The 21125-nt window shown below is 45.1% G+C and overlaps 1 protein-coding gene across 1 annotated transcript; it reads left to right on the forward strand.

Moving 5' to 3' along the window:
• Positions 1-13252: 13252 nt before the first annotated feature.
• ccdc112 (coiled-coil domain containing 112) lies at positions 13253-20031 on the forward strand. The gene is made up of 11 exons (XM_018758330.2): positions 13253-13494; positions 15236-15345; positions 15608-15729; positions 15989-16078; positions 17084-17159; positions 17403-17649; positions 17914-18051; positions 18176-18592; positions 18971-19066; positions 19638-19756; positions 19838-20031. The coding sequence occupies exons 1-11, from the start codon at positions 13450-13452 to the stop codon at positions 19866-19868; spliced, it is 1491 nt and encodes a 496-aa protein (XP_018613846.2). The 5' UTR covers positions 13253-13449; the 3' UTR covers positions 19869-20031.
• Positions 20032-21125: the final 1094 nt, after the last annotated feature.

Below are 21125 nucleotides of genomic sequence, written 5' to 3' on the forward strand. Positions count from 1 at the left end.
CTGACGCCTCGTTGTATTTTCTCACGTAACGGCAACTAAGCCCCGACCTGCACCTTGGATGTACAAGGCGATTATTAATAGAGTAATAAGTTCATAAGCTCTTCTTTCCCCGGTGCAGTTATTACAATAATGCGTGTAGATCTGTTTCACCAGGTCTCACTGTGGCGTTCATAGTAAAACTGGGAGCGGCCTCTATAAATAGAGATGTTTATGAGTCTTTCAGAGGGCGGAGTTCTCCTGACGGGTTTCCGCTGGAGCTCACCGTTTCGCCTTGTGCCGACGTGGGGTTTCCGAGCGGAATTTGCAGACATCGGGCAAAAAAGGGAAAAGTGCTTAAAATAAGGCGCCTTGGTTGCTATTCAGCTCCACGGGAGCCTGGTCCGTCGGCCTCCTCCGAAACCGTGGACTTCGACTGCAGCTCACCGGTGATCAGAGGTATGGGGAAGTACACGAGGATCAGTTTTTGCTCGAGCTTCAAACCTCGTTGGGCTTCAATCCAGAGCGTTCCGCTTCTCGTTGGGTTGAGGTTGAAGACGATGCCTGTGAAACGCGCCCCCCCACCATAACACCAGGTGGTCCTGAAACGGCCCCAAATGCAGCTATGCTTGTGTAATGTCAACAGCATATGGTTTTCGCTTTCTCAGCCCCGGAGTGTCAGGTGGACCTGTTGGCAAGTCAGGTGTGGAACAGCTGAATTCGAGACCCTTGGCTTCTTCGGAAGGAGCCGGGCAGACGCGGTCGTTTCCGCGAACCTCTCGTGCCGCTCCGGGTTCGAGATCTCGAGCAGCGGGCCGGGACCTCTTCTCAAATAAGAGTTGGAGCGCGGAGTCACGGTTCAAAAGCCTTTTGTGTCCTCGAAGGCCCCCTGTCCGCAAATGCTTAAAAGGATTGCATGTACGCAAGGCGTACGTGCTCTGCGTTCTGTGACACAAATAATGTTCTGAGAAGCCCGTCCCTATGACAGCGGAAGGGCTTGTGTGCCTCCTCCGGGCTATCAATCATGTTAAAGGCCCGGGACGTCCACCACTCTCTTGCGTTACCTCAGCCTGTAATCGCTCAAGTGGGCGGAGCTTGGTCTTTCAGTGCAAAAATATTCCTTTCAGCAGCCTCATTATAGCATCTCACACACACAATCTGAAACTGCATGTTCCATACGGGGTCACGGGGAGCCAGAGCCTAACCTGGCAACAGAGGACGTAAGGCTGGAGGGGGAGGGGACACACCCAGGACAGGATGCCAGTCCATCGCAAGGCACCCCTAGCGGGACTCCAGACCCACCGGAGAGCAGGACCCGGTCCAACCCACTGCGCCACCACGCCCCCCCCCCAGCATGACATGACATAGAAGAAAAAAAAAAAACACACGTAAGATGTGTTAGGATGGTGGTTGAAGAGCGAGGAACACACCAAAATCCAAGTTATATATTATATGTAACGTGTTATATAAATATTTTTGGTCCACACAGTTTAACTGGTTTAGCAGAGCTCATGGATTATTAATAATGATGTCATTTGTGGGAGTGTGGGGCAAAGCGGTCCGTTTTCCCAGAGGTCATGCAGGTCAAAGTTAAACAGGTGACCAGATCTTATTTCGGGGGGAAAAAAACTCATTCAGTCAAACAACTTTCACGTCTATCCTGACAAAGTTAGACTTTTACAATGAAAGAAAGAAAGTATTGAGTTGATGGCCCACGGGTGTAATTATTACAGTGTTTGCTTCTGAGCCTCAGGCCTTTGTGCCACTTTATAAATCCAAGAAGAGACCAGTAAACTACAGCTCTTCGTAGAGTTACCATTAAGCTCTGTAATGTTTGGAATGCAATAGGGGGGTGCGGTGGCGCAGTGGGTTGGGCCGCAGTCCTGCTCTCCGGTGGGTCTGGGGTTCGAGTTCCGCTTGGGGTGCCTTGCGATGGACTGGCATCCCGTCCTGGGTGTGTCCCCTCCCCCTCCGGCCTTACGCCCTGTGTTGCCGGATTAGGCTCTGGTTCACCGCAACCCTGCTCGGGGCAAGCAGTTTCAGACGTGTGTGTGTGTGTGTGTGTGTGTCCTTCCCCCACTTACATAAAACAATGAGCCAGCAATAGCAGCGTTCAATTAAATGTTCCCTACAGAGGGAATGCTCAGGACACAATGTAATCGCATTGTTGGCGTGCTCATGAACAAGGCGGAGAGTGGCTCTTTGTCTCGAGTGGAATGCTTCATTAATCCCGGTCGATCGGTGACGTCGGATGACCGAGTCACATGTGGGCCCTTAAGGCTGACGTGAAACCTCAGAAGGATCTTTTGTACGTTCAAAAAAAAATTTCTGCCGACAACCAGGAAACGGAGGGAAGGAACGTGTTGGCATCATCGTCTGCGATGAATGAAACGAAAAGATTTAAGTTCCCACAATGCCTAACATCACTTTTTCGCCCTCGTGATGAAAACTTATTTATGTTGTGTTGGCTGGCAGGATCTGAGGTTCTCCGACTTTCGGAAAACTACGTAAATCCACAAACCTTGTTTTATAGCCTCAAACGACCTATTTCTTGCCTATTATAAAATTGTGTTCCTCGGGGAGATTTCTTTTTTCCTCTTAAAACCTCTCTGCCCTGACATTAAGGAGGGTAGACATTTTTTTTTATAATTGTTTTTGCCAGGGAGGTGAATTGCCTCATGACAAAAATACATTGACAGATGATGTTTTTTTTTTTTTTGAATATAAGCCTATGACATTTTGGAGGGAAAGAAAGTGGAGCAACCGGACAAATATACCGAATGTGGAAAACTTATGTTTTTCCGTTTCCCTGAGAGTCAGTCAAGCGTGAAGAACGTGGGAGAAAACAGATCTCATTTCATTGTAGTGCAACTCCTCATATTTCCAAAGAAATTATATATATAAAAAAACAGTCTGAATCTTCTAGTTTGAGGGGAAAAGCTGAGATTCCCTACAGGAAATGTTTTTCCTTATGAGGTGATCTGTCTGAGTTGCACTGCAGGGCATTTCCATCTGTAGGGAATTTTTCTTCTACTAGTGTTATACCAAACTGAGGTTGAGGCCCTCAGGACCCTAAATATTGCTTTAGCAAAACCATAATAATAACAGCAATATAATAATGCCTTATTCAGATTTCTGACTTAATGCCGAAATGTCAAGACCGTGTTATTTTTCAATTCAGACACATTTCATGAAATTCAAAGTGTAGAAAATTGTTTTAATATAAATAATTAAAAATGAAAGTAAATAAAACATGCACAAAGGTGGATATGAAGAACTCAATTTTGTTGAACTGTTATAGGCTCCAGGGGATGCGGCGGCGGTGCAGCAGGCTTGGCCGGGTCCCGCTTTCCGGCGGGTCTGGGGTTCGAGTCCCACTTGGGGTGCCTTGTTTTGGACTGGCGTCCCGTCCTGGGTGTGTCCCCCTCCCCCTCCAGCCAAGCGGCTTCAGACTGCGTGTCCCCATGCATGTATATATTTTAATGTTTTCATCAGCAGGCAGCAAATGATCTGCTCTTGCACGGATCTCTTTCGTAGCAAGGTTGCAGGATACACTGAGCCTCAGGGGTGGGATCGATGCCTGCTGATCCATGTCTCCTTGCCCACGACGGTGGGAGATGCAACGCGCTCGAATTTCACACGTGGAGCAGGCATCGTGGTCGCATGACGGAAGAATTCACTGTCTCGGGAGGGACAGACAAGCGCTGTCATCAGCGCGGGTCTGTACGAACTGAGAAACGCGCCGTTTTCTGGCTGCCGAGACCTTGTCGGGAAATCGTCTTTTTACTTTCTATTTTTCTATTTTTAACAGTTATCTTCCAGCATTTTAACTCGTCTTCTCTGTCCGCATTGACCCCCGCTAAGTGCCAAAAAGCATTATAGGCAGAGGGGCTGCTATCCCTTGCCAGCGGATTGCTATGTGATACGCTGGCCCTCATGGTGCAGGATGGGTGTTAAATGTGCCTGGCAGAAGGTCAGGACCGATGCATTGATCCATCAGGTAGTGCTGACTGTGTTTTCCAGCATCTGATCCCCATCTCTTGGTATAGCTTCATCCTCAAACGGGCAGAACACCCGAACCATCTCCGTCAACATCCCGATGTACAACTGGGCACATGTGAGATCCGCACAAAAAACCGGTGCCGTTCCATGCTGTCCCCCAGGTGGGGCAGGGATTACCCAGAGTTCCCTGGCCGGGAGCCACGGAGAAGAGCCCGGATTACTGGGTCACGCCGCGCCCGCACGATCGAGAGGGAGACGCAGTTTCCCTCCGCCAGCAGTCCCCAACCGGCTGCAGAGCTGAGTGCGGGACGACCTGAAACCACGGAAGCCCGCAGCACCGAAAATATATATAGGCCAAGTCCCTGAGAAGCAGCCTCGTGTGTCACTAAACAAGACGACGACACAAATACTGACAATAAGCACGAGAACGCGGTCGTCCGGAAAAAAAAGTCGCTTAACAGCTTTTTATAGCGTCACCAAATGATCGTTTCCATTCGTGTCGAGCCAAGCGCTACGATTGCCGGGCTGTTCGGAGATGTACTTTCTCGCCAGCCTGTATTTAAATGATATTAAAATACCACAAACAATGCTCAGTAAGTAAATTATTTATGTAGTTAAAGAAGACAAATTATGCACAGTCATTATGGTTTAGGGTTAGGGTTTAATTAGTGCATAGTTATCATTGAGTAAAAGAATGAAGATCTTTAATGTGCAATGATGTGGAAACGTAGTTGTCATCTATTCATCCATGGTCAATAAGGACTTGTCCAATGCAGGGTTATGAGGCCTGGAACCTGTCCCAGGGGCAGAGGGCAGGACCCGGGGTACACAGGAACATAATTACGGTAGTGCAAATCAGTGTAAATCTGCTTTTGATTCATGAAATGTAGTGTGTGAGTGACGGAGAGAGTGTGTTCCACTGATGTGTGGATGAGTGACCCAGCGTAAGTAGTGTATCTAGCAGTGTAAGTCTTCGGGTGCTCTGGTTTCCTCCCACAGTCCAAAGACATGTTGTTCAGGTTCCCCCATAGTGTGTGAGTGACGGAGAGAGAGTGTGTTCCGCTGGTGTATGGAGGAGTGACCCAGTGTAAGTAGTGTATCTAGCAGTGTAAGTCACCGCGGTGAATAAGGTGTGTGGGCTGGTAACACTACATAGAGCTCATTGGAAGTCACTTTGGAGAAAAGAGAGTCTGCTAAATAAAAAAAAAAGTGTAAAAAAAAAAAAAAAAAGAAAAATTCATCAGACGGTGAAATGAGGGAAGCACAGTGGTGCAGTGGGTATCACTGAAGCCTCATAGCTGCTGGACTGTGGGTTCCAACATGGGTTCGAACCAATGTTTGTCTGGATGTAGTGCTTATCATCTCCTCATGTTGACATGGGTTTCCTCCGGGCGCTCTGGTTTCCTCCCACAGTCCAAAGATATGCTGTTCAGGTTCCCCCGTAGTGTGTGAGTGACACAGAGAGAGTGTGTTCCACTGATGTATGGTTGAGTGACCCAGTGTCAGTAGTGTATCTAGCAGTGTAAGTCACCGCGGTGAATAAGGTGTGGGCCGGTATCACTACATAGAGTCCGTTGGAAGTCGATTTGGAGGAAAGCGTCCGCTAGATAAATAAATGCAATGTAAATGTGTGACGGTGTTGATACTAAGTGAGCAACTCGTTAATGTTGGGCACATCACCGCCACAGCATCACTAAACCCCATATAGATACTACCCTGCTGTGCGTCTCAGGACAGCAGCGAACTTCAAGGGCAAACTCTCCCGTTCCACAAGATGCTGAACTGAGGTTACAGAAGCGTCCGAGGCATCTCCTCGTGTTACGACCCTCGGCGAACCACAGATCGAGGTCTTGCTGAATAACCGGAGGCATCGAGGCTGGGATAACGCCGCTCTCCCACTATGCAGGACCGGCAGGCGTCTGGGCAACATTCCCACTGGCTTCGTTCGTGAACTAACGCAAAACGGAAGGTTCAACTGACTCCGTAAACAACTTGCACAGCAGACGGCTTTTAAACAAAATGCAAACCTTCTTTGTGGTATGAAAATTGTTTCGATCCCGCTGTCGAAATGCCACGGTGCTGCTTTTGTTTTCCTTGGGTTTGCCGGCGTCCTTCTCTCCTTCGCGCCGATTCTTCCGCCTGGCTGATGTCATCTGTTGGGATCGCACCGCCTCGGCTGGGCCGACGTCTCGACGCTGCATTTTCACCAGGAGAGAGCGGGAAGAGCGAAGGGGAGGATGGAAGGCAGAGACGCGGCGTAGGCTTGGTGGGGAAACACTCGAGGTCATCGTTGGCATTACCGTACCTGTTGCTGTGAGATGCGGGGCCTCAGGTAGTCTGGGGGTTGGCTTCTCTTTTCGTAAGTCTGGGACAGCTGGAGAAAGAAAGAGACGGAACGTAACGCTTTGGATGAGACGCCTTCGCCGTTTTCTGCCGGAGAGACCGCTGGGGTCTTAGAACATTTATTCATTTAGCTTACGTGTTTCTCCAAAGCAGCTTATAATTATTTGTCATTTATACAGCTTGGTCATTTTACTGGAGCAATTTAGGCTAAGTACCTTTCTCAAGGGGGAGGTTGAACCGGGTCCTGCTCTCCGGTGGGTTTGGGGTTCGAGTCCCGCTTGGGGTGCCTTGCAACTGACTGGCGTCCCGTGCCGGGTGTGTCCCCTCCCCCTCCAGCCTTACGTCCTATGTTGCCGGGTTAGGCTCCGGCTCCCCGCGACCCCGTATGGGGCAAGCGGTTCAGACAGACCTTTCTCAAGGGTAGTAGAGCAAGATGTGGGATTTAAACCTGTGACCTTTGGGTCTGAAGGCCACAGCGGTAACCGCTACACTACTGTCTGTCCTGCTACAAAAGTGTTTTGGTTTTGAGCTTTTAACTTTTCCATAAATATGTGCTATCAGACAGCTGGTAGTGTAGGGTTTGAGCTGCTGCTGCTGCTTTTGGACCCAAAAGTCACAGGTTTGATTCCCACCTCTAGCTGTAGTACCCTTGAGCAAGGTACTTACCCTAAAATTGCTCCAATGAAAATTCCCAGCTGTATAAATGGGTAAATAGTTGAGTTGCTTTGGAATAAATTGTCAGCTAAATGTAAATGTGATATACAGTACCTACCAACATACATGCACTATGGTATAAATGGCTGTAAGGATCTGGTGTATTAAGTAGTGTAGCAGTTGGTGCTGTTGCCTGGAAACTGCAAGACCTCAGTTCAAGTCCTGACTCCTACTTTAGTAACTTTTTTAATGGATTTACCCTGAAAGTCAGCTACTTGTCGGGGGTGCGGTGGCACAGCAGGTTTAGTTGGGTCCTGCTCTCCAGTGGGTCTGGGGTTCGAGGTCCTGCTTGGGATGCCTTGCGACAGACTGTGGTGTCCCGTCCTGGGTGTGTCCCCTCCCCCCGCCAGCCTTGCACCTCCTATGGGTTAGGTTCCAGCTCGCCGTGACCCTGCTCAGGACAGTGGCTTCAGACTGTGTGTGTGTGTGTGTGTGTGTGTGTGTGTGTGTTATCTACTTGCATAAATAGGTAAATAATTATAAGAACTTTATTATACAAGCATGACATTATAAATTGCTTTGGAGAAACATATCACCTGCCTCAATAAATCATAGCTTTCAAATGAAAGAGTGCTACCCTGTACAGCCTTTTGTTCTGGTGTCACATCAGTCCTTTATCCCTTGAGATTTTCTTTGCTCCGTCAGTCCTTTCTTGGGAGGCACCAGTAACACTGCTGCGCATAACTTATTGTCTTATTTTGAACGTCCTTGTTGGTTTCCAGTTTTTTTTTTCTCTCTCCTGCTGGGATATTGGCCAAACTGCCACTACAGAGGTGCGGGAAGATCATTGATGACTGCAGCTATTTTGAGCACAGGTCATGCTACCAAATACGGGGTTTGTGGTGTCTAATTTTGTCAATGCCATTTTTTTAATTGTCTGATTTAAAAGGATATATTCAGCTCCAAATTAAGAACAAAAGCTCTGCTATAGAGGGGGTGCAGTGGCACAACAGGTTGGACCAGGTCCTGCTCTCCGGTGGGTCTGGGGTTTGAGTCCCACTTGGGGTGCCTTGTGATGGACTGGCATCCTGTCCTGGGTGTGTCCCCTCCCCTTCCAGCCTCATGCCCTGTGTTGCTGGGTGAGGCTCAGGCTCAACTCAACCCCACAAGGGGAGGGGAGGTTCTGCTACATTAACAGCGAAATAAAGAATTGTGACAACCAAACACTTTGGTCAACTTCAATTTATTTTTCAAGAAAATGGTGCTATTTGCAAAAAGTGCAGCAAGGCCATAGCTGTACCCGCAGACCCCACCTGCTACCTTTCCCATGGCGACGGCCCATCTACTGTCACACCGTGGAAGCTTCCCAGAACTGGATGTCCTTTAACTGTAAAAATAGCACGTCAGTTAAGGGATGCGGGGGTCCTGCCACAGGGACCTTTGTTATGTCCAACCGTTCCTGTCTGCTGAGTCACAGACGGAAAATACGCCAGGCGCCCCCCAGGACCGGTTGCTGTTTACATTAGGAAGGAAACACAGACTTGAAACCAAGGCGGGGGGGGGGGGGGCAGAATTTTTTATACTTCGTGCTCAATAATGGGGGGTGCGGTGGTGCGGCGGGTTTGGCCGGGTCCTGCTCTCTGGCAGGTCTGCTGTTCGAGTCCTGCATGGGGTGCCTTGTTTTGGACTGGCGTCCCACCCTGGGTGTGTCCCCTCCCTCTCTAGCCTTGCGCCCTGTGTTGCTGGGCCAGGCTCCGGCTCGCCTTGGGGCATCAGTTCTACATATTGTGTGTGTGTGTGTGTGTGTGTGTGTGTGTGTGTGTGTGTGTGTGTGTGTGTGTGTGTGTGCGCGCACACACAGTAATGGATTTCTGCTTCTATTCATGAGAAGTTAAGGACACACCTGGTTTGAACTCCAAGGGAGTCCATGTGTGAGGTATGGAAGCTGTGTAAATCAGTGTACCCTGTGACAAACGTCATTGTCATTCTCTTAATTATCATAACAGTTTGGCATGACACACCCTGCACACCTACCCCTTATTTGGCACCTTTGGACCCAACTGCCTGCGCTCAGATGCAGCCCTTGGGCATCATGGTTCCCGATTCACCGACTCTCGCCTGTCCGGTTTCGGCTCATCTGTCTGCCGCCCTTCTCTGCTCCTGTTTACCGGAGTACAAAACCCCCCCCCCCCCCGCCTATGTGCCCAGTTCCGGTTTCCAGTTGATTGTGCCGCTGGCTCACCCTGAGCGCTGACCCCTCACCTGTTCGACCACATCTCTAGCCAGGGCCCATGCTTGCGCTCTCAGGGACCTTGAGAGAATCTCCCTGATTGTAAGTAACTATTCTCAAGGAAAAAAGGAAATTCAGGATCAATGTGGTCAGTAAGGGGGGTGCGGTGGCACAGTGGTCTTGGCTGGGTCCTTGCTCTCTGGTGGGTCTGGGGTTCGAGTCCCGCTTGGGGTGCCTTGTTTTGGACTGGCATCCCGTCCTGGGTGTGTCCCCTCCCCCTCCAGCCTTGCACCCTCGGGTGCTGGGTTAGGCTCCGGCTTGCCGCAACCCTGCTTGGGACAAGCGGTTTCAGACTGTGTGTCCTCATGTATGCATATATTTTAATGTTTTCATCAGTAGGCAGCACTCGTGTTGGTAAGGCACACTCAAAAAAAAAAAAAAAAAAAAAAAAAAAAAAAACAGTACAGATGCACTGCAAATCTCATCCAAGATCACAACACAATTGTGAAACAATAATATTGTGTCATATATATATAAAATGCAGTACGATTAAATATGTGGCAAATGTCTTTTTATATGATGTGCTCGCTTTTCTGTTTGCTATTGGTTCTGTTTTATTCTCCAGGATTATTATTAAATGTTTCAATGTAAGGATGGAGAGTATGTGTTAATCTCTTCTTCCTCGCAACATAATTGCCTGTGGTATGGTGTGGGCTCTCAGATCTCTCTCTCTCTCTCTCTCACACACACACACACACACACACACACACACACACACACACACACACACACACACACACAGTACCATTGCTCCACTTCAATAATATGACGTTGAGGCACCGCGATCCGTCGCAACGCACTTTTCGGAGATTCTAGCGCCACCTACCGACCAGCTGCAGTAGCGCACACAGACCTGCTTTTCACTTCGCTCCACGTGTCCCAATGAAAGAAAACTGAGTTTAATTTACATTTATCCATTTCGTTGACGCTTTTCTGCAGAACGACATACAAAGTTAAGATACGTACTCATTTATACAGGTGTGTTCCTTTAATGGAGTAAACTAGGGTACATTCCTTGCTCAAGGGTACTATAGCTGGTGATGGGATTCAAACAAACCAGCTACCCTTGGGTTCAGGAGCACTAAGTACTACACTGCCAGCTATAGCACTTGAACCGCAATGGTATGACAGCGGTATATACCTTAATCCGATTGTGTATGCTTATTAATATATTGTTACAGTTCAGCAATATTACAAACACTTGACCTAATATTTGTACAGAGCTGAAAAGTACTGTACCTGCAATGCATGAGGCCCGGTGGCACAAAACATCGTGGGTTCGAGCCTCGCTCAGTCTATGCGGCATTTGTATGTTGGCCTGGGCTCCATGAATGACTGGTGGTATAGTGATTAAAGCTGCTGCTTTTGGACCTAGTGGGAACAGGTTCAAATCTCAGCTTTATGCCCCTTGTGCAACATGCTTCCTAAAATCAGTTTCAATAACCGCTTGTCCCAAGTAGGGTTGTGCCAAGCTGGAGCCTATGCCAGAGGCACTGGGCGCAAGGCTGAAGGGGGCGGGGTGCATATCCTGGATGGTATGCCAGTCCATTGTAGGGCCTACCATAAACTACTGCTGTAAAAACTGTCCAGCTCTGCAAATGAGCAATTTGGGTAAATATGCATTTAAAGTGTAAGTTAGGTGAATAGGTGACCACAAATTGTGTGTGTGGCTATCAAAAGGTCGCAGGTTCGAATCCCAGATCTAGCAAGAATTTGACTGCTCCACAAACAAAGCTGAACTCAGCGGTGTAAATGAGAAAATGATGGTGAATGGCTTTAGAGACTTCAATAACAGTGAATATGTGTATATTCACTCACACACACACACCCTGCACTCATTGATTTTTTCCGGGACAGGCTCCGCTTCACCACGACCCTGCCTGCTTGAGACAATCGGTTATTAAAACTCCTTTAAGACTGAGGAAACCAATAGTGATACTGCATTAGTACACTGGTAACTCATATTATGACACGAATATTTTAGAGTTTATTTGCTTCGAATTGGATCTTTACTTAATGTTCGAACAGCTCTGCGCGTCGTGCAGTGAAAACGGCCTGTACTTACCCTCCGAATCGCTAGGTGGCAGTATAACGGAAACAATGAGACAATAGGCGGCGCTGCTGCAATACAGCTAAACGAGGAGAAGGTGCGGCGCTTTGCGCGTTTATTACCGAGTTAGTCAATGGTCTGTGGGTAGTGTCCGACAATATGTGGAGCCAATTATTTATTTAATTGTAGCCTTTGTGAATCAGCTGTGATTTTAATGTACCTTGACGTTTACGAGCAATGAAATATAAAGCCATTGTAAATATTCGGGCAGAAATAAACGAAAAATTCTGTTACGACCCGCGTTACTGTTTTGAGCGGGAAGTGTGTTTATTTATTGTAATTGGTTAGCGTTTGGTGACGTACGGGGAATATAAGGGGGTGTGTTTGCGTCTGCCGGGGCGAGAAAGAGAGGAGACTGTGGGGGCGCAAAGCAGGCTGGGAAGTCTGGCTAGACACGCAGGTCCTGGAGGAAACGGGGTCCTCGGACCAAGAGCATCGTTGTCCTGTGTGCCGGTGTCATGATAAAATGTTCGACGTGATGAACGCTGCCTCTGCGTCCTCCTTCGCCCCATCCAAACCCACGGCGCTGCGCGCCACAACACAGTGCTGCAGTTTTTTCTTTAAAACGCATTTGACAATGACAAAAGAGGGCAAACTTCAGAATGACTATATGAAAAAAGCGCTTTCGTGTTACTGAACTCGCTTTCAGGTTGCGTGAATCGCTGCGGGTCTGCGGCGAGACGCGTCACCACCAGTCTCGCGATGATTGACATGTGCGGAAGGATACATGTTGGCTTAATCGAGCACGTATTTTTAAACCCAGGTGAACAGGCCTGGTTTTATGTTCAGCGGGCTAATATTTTTCTTTTTTTTTTTCCTTTATTTCAGTACCAAAACAAACAGTTGTACATATTATACATAACTATGCAACATTCAATGTCATTGTTGTGTCAGTGATTTGTAAGTTTGTAAATAAAAATGTATACAGTTATAACTATACATTTTTATTTACAAAATTAATAACACGATAGAGTTCGTTGGAAGTCGCTTTGGAGAAAAGCGTCTACATGGAGTTAAATAAATGTATGTATGATAATGTAATTACACTGCAGGAAACATTCTCGTTTCCTTGCTGTTATCAGGGTTTACGGTTGTATTTCAAATAAACGATACAGTTCAAAGAGCTCCGGCAGAGTTTTGCTTTTTTATTCTTGACACGTGAAGTCTTAGTATATCGTTCCAGTTTTACTTCTCATAGCGTAATATTTTGACCATTTTTGTTTGTGTATATGATCTTTACCAAAGATTATAGAGATTTATTCTTAAAAAAACACATTTTATTAACTTTTTTACAGTTTAAAAAAGAAGAAAAATGAAAGAAAATATCTGTGAAACCCACTTTTACTTTCAAGTGTCTAAATAGCAGATTTTCCACTTCATGAATCATGGTTTTGTGGTATAGAACACAAAATTCACTCTGATCTTAACCAGATTTCGAACAAATAATATACGCATTCATTGACTCCACATCTGACCAGCTTTGCTCTCTAGGATAAATAAAATTGACCATGGCATTTCAGAGGAAACCTTATATTTCATTGCTGAGACAAATTTCACTTGGCTTATTACATACTCTAGTAAATATTACCGATATGAATATGATCGGAAGGCTATTCTGCTGTAGCGGGGGGAGCCCTCCCAGCATCCTTTTCCGCCTATGCGTTCTTTGTGTCTTAATTATATTATTAAAAACGGTTTTATTGTGTTGAACTAACATAAGCGGTGGAAATAATTTTTTTACTGCAGTGGATTGTTTTACACGTTTGTTTGTAATATTTAAATGCCTGCGCTATGTGCTCTATTATTGGTCCGCTGTGTTTTTTCCACATGCTTACGCAGAGGTTTGTCATAGACTGCAGAGAATAGAAGAGCTGCTGCGCTCGCGTTCCCTGACGCGTTTTCCGCTCACAGTAGAATAAAGACGCATAGATTATTTTAGCCAACGCTACGTAGTCCATGATTGGTTGGGAGCGTCGCGAGCGCAGCTCGTTCCTCGCCTCCCGCTGGCGGCACTTGTGGAGCCGACTGTTCACAAATCGTGTCCTTAGTAAAGTTTCGCTGTTCAAAATTGGAAATGGCTTCCATGACAACTATCGCGTCTGCGGAAGCCTGTTTAGAGGTGAGTGGCAGTTTCACCCGAATTTCCAGATGTTCGTTTCGAGAAGACGTTCCCGTCTCTTTTAGTTATGCTGTAACAAATAAAGGTTGGTGATTGTGACACATTTGATTTGCAGGAGGTACATATATAACTCTCACTTTCATGTTTCCCCGCTTTTCGAATGAAAGAAGTCGTCTTCCTCAATCCAGCGCAATCTACTCGACTAAAATCATTAAAAATCGCAATTAAAATTAATACACACACACACACACACACACACACACACACACACACACATTTTCAGAACCGCTTGTCCCATACGGGGTCACGGGGGAACCGGAGCCTACCCGGTAACACAGGGCGTAAGGCCGGAGGGGGAGGAGACACACCCAGGACGGGACGCCAGTCCGTCGCAAGGCACCCCAAGCGGGACTCGAACCCCAGACCCACCGGACAGTAGGACTGCGGTCCAACCCACTGCGCCACCGCATCCCCCTTAAAATTAATAAAATAAGTGAAATCAAATGGGTTTTCATTCATTGCACTCGTTCTTTTAGTACCGGAGTTCTCCAACCTGTTGTATGGCAGCATTCTTTGCTCTCGACGCATTTATTTAGTTTAGTAAAATTTAATTTGCGTTTGAATTTGTCGTCCAAAAATTGAAATTGCCATTAAATGGCATTGGGTTAATTTTCTTTTTTTTTTTGCATCACTGGTTGACGACAAATAAACCAAAACCCACTGGCCGTCTTTTCACTACAGTCCTTAAGCAAATTCACTGTAATCATTATGAGATTGAAACACGCAAAACATGTAAAAACGCGTGAAATTTCATTTTGGATGGATGGATGGACGGATGGACAGACAGAGAGCTACTTTGGAACAGCACAGCTGGAATAGTCTGTATGCGCTCCTTTGTTAGCCAGGGTGGCATGTGGGCACATGAGTGTCTCATACCTCCTCAGGACAGATAATTAAGAAAATTTTTATTCTTCTGATTATTTGCAGTTTAACAACACTTGTAAAATACTACATTTATTATATAATGGTACTACCATAAGGAAGGCATTGTAAGTATTGTATTGTAGCATACATTAATACTTGCATTATGAATTTACATCTTACTGTTTTACAACATAAAATTATTTGTACAGTTATATAAAAAGCATAGTTAAAAGAACATATCATATCTTCAAAAAATAAGAAAAGCAATATTAAAAACATCATTGTGTTAAGATTTATTTAAATGTCCTTTACTACCACCTGATGCTATGTCCTATGCCTTTCAGAAATGAACCAACACAGAGAAAGATTGTAATATTTTCTAGGATCGCTTCAGTATTAAATTATTTAATTTACATTTTTCTTTCAATTATAATGATATTAAATGGCATTAAAGTGCAAAAACAGAAAGCGGGGGCTTTTGTCTTTTTTTTTTCTTCTTAAGAAATTTTCTCCTACTTTGTGTTTCAGAGAGGGGGTTTTGTCCTACCCAGCATTTCAGAAGAGGGGGTTTTGTCCCACTTTGGGTTTCAAAAGGGGGGGCTCTGTCTGGACCCCAGGGTGCATGATGGCTAGGAATTTGAGTTGTCCTCCTTATTGAAGTGCATCCTCCAAAGAGTCCAGCCTGTCTTTCGGCCCGAGTCATCCTTCCCAATTTGAGCCGTTTAGTTTATTTCAGTGGCATGTAAAGGCAGCTTCAGTAAGCACCACTGACAACATAATGGTCCATCTAAAGTATAACAACTTTCATGCTTTGCAGAGCCAAGATGACTTTGTCCCTGCGGTTAAAGAATTCCGAAACTGGAAAGAAAAAGTAGCCCTGCAGAAGAAGGCAGAGTTCCTCCGAAATGCAGAGAAGTTTAAGAAACAGTGTGTACCCCAAATAGAGAAACTAATTTCAGATGCACCTTACAGTGTGTATATCACAAAAAACATCTTAGTGAAGTAATGATGCATGCTGAAGAAATTTAAAAAATATATTTATTCTGTTGTTCAAAATGTCTTTATTCTAAATTCTAAAATATACTAAAATATAGTACACAGTTTTAGCTGGTACTGCCATGGTTATAAATACCTTATATTGCTCTTGTAATCCCTCTCCTTTCACCTTTTCCACTCTAAATTCTTTTAGAATTGACATTCTTGAAAAAGAGAGGAGCCTGAATATTCGGAATAAGAGAAATGCTTTCAGAAACGGCTTCGAGGAGCTGGAAGAATTGGAAAGTGCGCTTCAAAAAGACAGGAGGACTGAGAGTAAGGAACGTTTTAACATTTGAAATTTTATTCAGTTCAGTTTCCATGTGCTTGTCCTGGGATGGGTCACCATCAGTTTTAGTGTTTATTCCCAGGAGTGGCTTTATAAAATGGGACTAATTCATCCCAGGTATGTATCCTTTCCCCTCCAGCCTTACAGTGTAAACCATGTCTGCTCTCTTACTTCAGTCTCTGCCAGCTTTGTTTTTCATATGCCGTTTGAATGAGCCAGTACTGATCTGTTTATTATTTCACTTAGTCCAGAATGTCCAACAACAGCTGGCAAGAATCAACAAGAGCTTGAAACGATTCCAGGAGCAGCTGACTGATGTAAAGCCCACCCCAAAATGTGAGTTTCTGGATTAAATGTCACTACCACTCTGTGAGCTCCATGGAGTTAACTGATAACTGACATTGTTAAGTGGGGTCCACACAAAACCCCCCTAGGACATAACACCCTTCCTTATATGCACACCTGATTTTCCATTCAGAAAAAAACACAGGAGGTTCTCTTATTTTTTAAAGTAATTAAGAAGGTTTTTTTCCTACTTTACATTTCAAAGAAGGTTTTTTCCTACTTTAAACAGGGGGGGTTTTGTCCTCCTTGGTTTCAAAGGAGGGAGTTCTGTCCTGGTATGTTTTGTCTGAGGGGTTTTTGTCCTACACTCTTATTGAGTGTATATCAGGATAAGTCAAATTTGAATTATATTCACTGTCTGTATTTTTAGTATTGAACTCATTATTGAATTAATTTACTAGCATTGTGGCTGTGATGTAACTAAGACAGGTAGGTCTTGTATAGCTAGCATTTTTGAGATTTTGAATGAATCTCAAAACAAACATATACTAATATAATTAATATCTTACAAGTGAGTCTTGTGCATTTTTTTTCTTGTCTTTGTAGTTTTTTCAATATTATGATTGTGAACTTCCATAGCTATGGGGTGTGCGGTGGCACACCGGGTTTGGCCAGGGCCTGCTCTCCGGTGGGTCTGGGGTTCGAGTCCCGCTTAGGATGCCTTGTGACGGATTGGCGTCCCGTCTTGGGTGTGTCCCCTCCCCCTCCAGCTTTGCATCCTGTGTTACCGGGTTAGGCTCTGGCTTGCCGTGACCCTGCTTGGGACGAGCGGCTTCAGACAGACTTCTGTGTAGCCTTATTGTCTGTCAGTTGCCTTGCAGCCATTAACAATAACGGCTGTAAAAGTTATGTGCTGTGTATTATTAAAATGTTGTAATTGTCCTGATCAGATATTTCTGATTTAAGAAGTTTTCTGTTAGTTGCTGTAGTCCAGCATAATGCATAATGTGTCATGTATTTTGCTTATGCAAAAAATTAACTTAATACGTGTTTTAGTTCTTGAAAAACTGAGAGAAGTAATGGCTGAAGTTGATACATCCATCAGCACTTTCAAGAAGGATCAACGTCAGGGGTATGTGACAAGAAGGCTATCAGAGAATTTCAGTTAAGAGTAATTATATCTTGACTCAAATTTAATTTTTATTGCATTAAACTGAACACAAAAATAAGTACAAATGGCTTATTGTTTAAAAGCACAACTCATTTGGACTCCTGATTTCATGTTTTCATGAGTATTATCTTTCATGGTCTACTACTGAACATAATATTTCATTTTGTCTTCCTCACTCCCCTGTCCTGATGTTCTGAACTGTAGCTATGAGGAGCTCTGCAATGAGGAGAGAATATGCTGGAAGGAGATCTGTGCCTTTGAGAAGAAGATGGAGGTCTGGTCTTCCAAGTCAGCTTCAGCCCCTGTTCCAACCCCCTCTGCCAAGGTGTCCCTAAACCGGACCCCGGACAACGACTTGCCTCGTGAAGTTGTGGACCTTGAGAAGTTCTTGCTGCAGACAGGAGGGGTGCTCGGTGGCTGGGACCAAGTTGACCACGATAGCTTTCTTCAGGTGAACTGATTTGACTGTAAAAAAGTGTATCCGCACATAAATGAACAAACCAGATAGGCTTTTGAGAGCACTGTCACTATTTTTCCAGTTTAAACCAGTGCTTCAGTTCCGCTAATAGGCATCATGATCCCTCCGTTTCAAATGTGGGTTTTTTTTGTTCAAAGTTAAAAGAATGCTCAACAGTACATAAAACACTTATCTTGAGATTCGAACAAGCGCATTTTCTGTTACGAGTTGAAATCTTTAACTGCTAATCCTTAACAGGTCTGGAAGAAGCACAGTGGGAGGCCGGACTACAGAGAAGAGGCCCTGGTCTACTTGCCTAACAAGACAGAAGAGGAGCTCATATTACATGAGGACTGGTATCAAAAGCTCCTGTCCCTCCAGGAGAAGAAGAAGGAGGTATGGTCATCCATCTGGGTATTGCCGCTGTCCAGTATGGTTTCGTTTGACTTTAAAGGGCAGTGCTGAAAATTATAATGGCTGTGATGCTCTTTGTGAAGCACAGGGTGCATGTCTTTGGCAGGCAATTGTCCGGTGGAAGGCTGAGCAACAGAAGAGGAAAGAGACGAAACAGCAGCAGCATGTAAAAGAGGAGGATGCAAAGAAGCATGAGAGTGCAGAGCTGAAGGAGGTTCAGCGTTGCCGCATGGAGGAGAAACGGCGGGACGTTGCTGCTCGCCTGCAGGCTTGGAGGACACGGCGCAATATGCAGCTGGCCCAAGAGCATGAACGGAGGCTGAAGGAGCAGATCCAGGTGAAGAGACAAGCTAAAGAAGAGCGTCAGAAGCAGCTGGAGGCGAAGATGGCTGTTCAGGCCCACATTCAACAGAAGAAGGAGCTAGAGGATCTTCTCACACGTGAGAAGGAGTCTGTGGAGCGGGCAGAAATGGAGAAGAAGAAGAGGTTTGCGGCCAAAGAGATTAAGCGTTTCCAGGAACGGGTGGGTTTGAGTAATCTACCCGTGTTTTAGGGGGAATCCTAGTGATCTAAGCACTGTCCCGAGTCCCAGCACAGTAAATATGGGGATTGGGTAACAAATGATTCTGTACGGATGGATATTTTGAGGCCTTACGGCCACAGTTCTGCAAGTTTGTTACCATTCGGCAAGTACCAGTTACTTACAACTGAAAGGCAAGGCGAGTTCACGTGTTTTCCAAATAATACCTTGAGTCAAACTACTGAGTACATAAACAGTACAATACAGACCACGGGTGAAAAATTGCAGTAAAACATCTAATAGGTAAAAATGTGTTTCGACTGGATAAAAGTGTGAATTTGGATGTACTAAATACGGAAATGTGCTGCTGTGTCTGTGCAGGACCTTCACAAGATAGAGACCAAGATGCAGGACAAGCGGGCCAAAGAGGAAAAGGAGGCAGAGAGAGAAAGGAAGCAAGCTTATCTGAAAAAGAAGGTACTTCATTCTTGAAGCATTTTTAGGTGTTATATTTGCTCTGATGTGGGGGGTGTGGTGGTGCAACGGGTCTGGCCTCTGCCTGCTCTATGGTGGGGTTGGGGTTCAAGTTCTGCTCGGGGTCCCTTGTGATGTACTGGTGTCCCGTCCTGGGTGTGTCCCCTCCCCCTCCAGCCTGTGCTGCCGGGTAGGCTCCGGTTCCCCGTGACCCCGTATGAGACAAGCGGTTCTGAAAGTGTGTGTGTGTGTGTGTGTGTGTGTGTGTGTGATTTACTGTGATATTGTGAGTTGCCTTGGACAAAGGCATGTGCAAAATTTTAAAAAAATTTTAGAAATTTGAATACATATGATGTATATGTACTTAAATCCTAAAAAAAAAAAATCTGAGAATATATACAGTATATTTAAGGTATATATAAATTATATTTACAAATGATTTTTGTATGTTTTACCTGTTCAATAGATTTTGCACAAAGTGTTAAGTCCTCTAGCAACAACTGTTCTGGCACTTTCATCAACAAAGAAACGTTAAAAGTGTTTAATTTCTTGTTCATCTCACGGACCCGCGCAGATAGAAGGTCACGTCAGCCGTGATCCCACAAGACTCTCGAGGCTCACCAAAGGCTGGGAGGAACGCACCAAAAAAATCGGACCAACAGGGGGACGGCCTGTGCTACAGATGTTCCATAGGTGGTAATACCTTGACAAAATATTACATTCTAATTCCCTTTATTCTCTACAATAATTTCGATCCTATGTCTTCTCTTTCAGAGCTGTACCAACCTGGAGACAAGATCTATGACATGGATTTCAACTGTCAAAAATTGTACCTGGCTTATTATCCTGTAATTATATATTTATGGATCAAGCATAAATTAGTTTATATTTACATTTGTTCTACAGTTTTAACTTTTAATGTTGTTGTTTGACACAGTAATCGCATGCCATATAGAAAAATAACACTTGTATAAAATATGGTGCTTTCATAGATCTTAAAACATAATCACATTGTTATTTTTATTTCTCTTTGAGCTCCGAGCTGTGTACTGTATTTTTTTTTTTTAAGAGACAGTTGTTTAAAAGTCATGTCAAAATAAAGGGTTTGTTACACCTCATGGAACTGTCAGTATAACTGATCTAAACCTTCCTTGATGTCAGATTATTCTGTCTGTGCTCCAGATTGAAAACAAAATAAATGAGCAGCTGTTTCAGAATATATTAAAAAGGAAAAAAGTTACGGTACAAAGGGGGCGTAGTGGCGCAGCGGGTTTGGCCTGTGTCTGCTCTCTGGTGGGTCTGGGGTTCGAGTCCTGCTTGGGGTGCCTTGTGATGGACTGGCGTCCCATCCTGGGTGTGTCCCCTCCCCCTCCGGCCTTTTGCCCTGTGCTGCCGAGTTAGGCTCCGGTTCGCCGCAACCCTACTTGGGGCAAGCAGTTTCAGACGTGTGTGTGTAAGTGCGTTATGGTGCCCAGTATTGCTGCAGACATGTTGCAGCTACAAAGTATTGCAGTTTACTGAATGATACTGATTCCTCTTTACAGTCATCTTGGTTGTAGTTATCTGTATGGCTCCAGAAATGCCATCCCATTTCTGCTGGTTATTTCTGCTGGTTTTTCTGCCGGTAGTGTAGAGGTTAAACAGGATTTATGAGGGAAACAGAAGCAATTTAACATACTATGCTGAGGAGAGGTGCAATTTCCTCTGTATGCAGCATTTAACCTGAAATGCCATTTATTACATGTCTGAATAGTAGGCCATTTGTTTCTCTACATACTACTCATAAATATACAGCTGCCAAAAATACACTGGGGGTTTGTTTATGTGCTTCACACACAGTCCCATTTCCATACAATTAATATGGGACACTTGGCAGGCTATCAATAAACAGTGTAATCCACCTTCTGTAGGTCAGCTGCCAAAGCAGATGCCTCACAGCACTGATATTAACAGACATTTCAATGGAACCAGCCAAAATGGATGACATCCCCGTTAATAACTGGAGCATCCTGTTCTCACATTTATCAGGGATACAGTGTCTTCCGTTGAAACATAACTGGGT

This window comes from Scleropages formosus, chromosome 17 (assembly GCF_900964775.1).
Source record: "Scleropages formosus chromosome 17, fSclFor1.1, whole genome shotgun sequence".
Lineage (NCBI taxonomy): Eukaryota > Metazoa > Chordata > Actinopteri > Osteoglossiformes > Osteoglossidae > Scleropages > Scleropages formosus.

What these genes read in the sequence shown, in the direction of transcription:
- ccdc112 (XM_018758330.2), top strand. Translation starts at nt 13,450, where the DNA reads ATGGCTTCCATGACAACTATCGCGTCTGCGGAAGCCTGTTTAGAG. An exon ending in CTGCGGAAGCCTGTTTAGAG is followed by an intron (nt 13,495 to 15,235) that starts GTGAGTGGCAGT and finishes CATGCTTTGCAG; the next exon opens with AGCCAAGATGACTTTGTCCC. An exon ending in AAAAGACAGGAGGACTGAGA is followed by an intron (nt 15,730 to 15,988) that starts GTAAGGAACGTT and finishes TATTTCACTTAG; the next exon opens with TCCAGAATGTCCAACAACAG.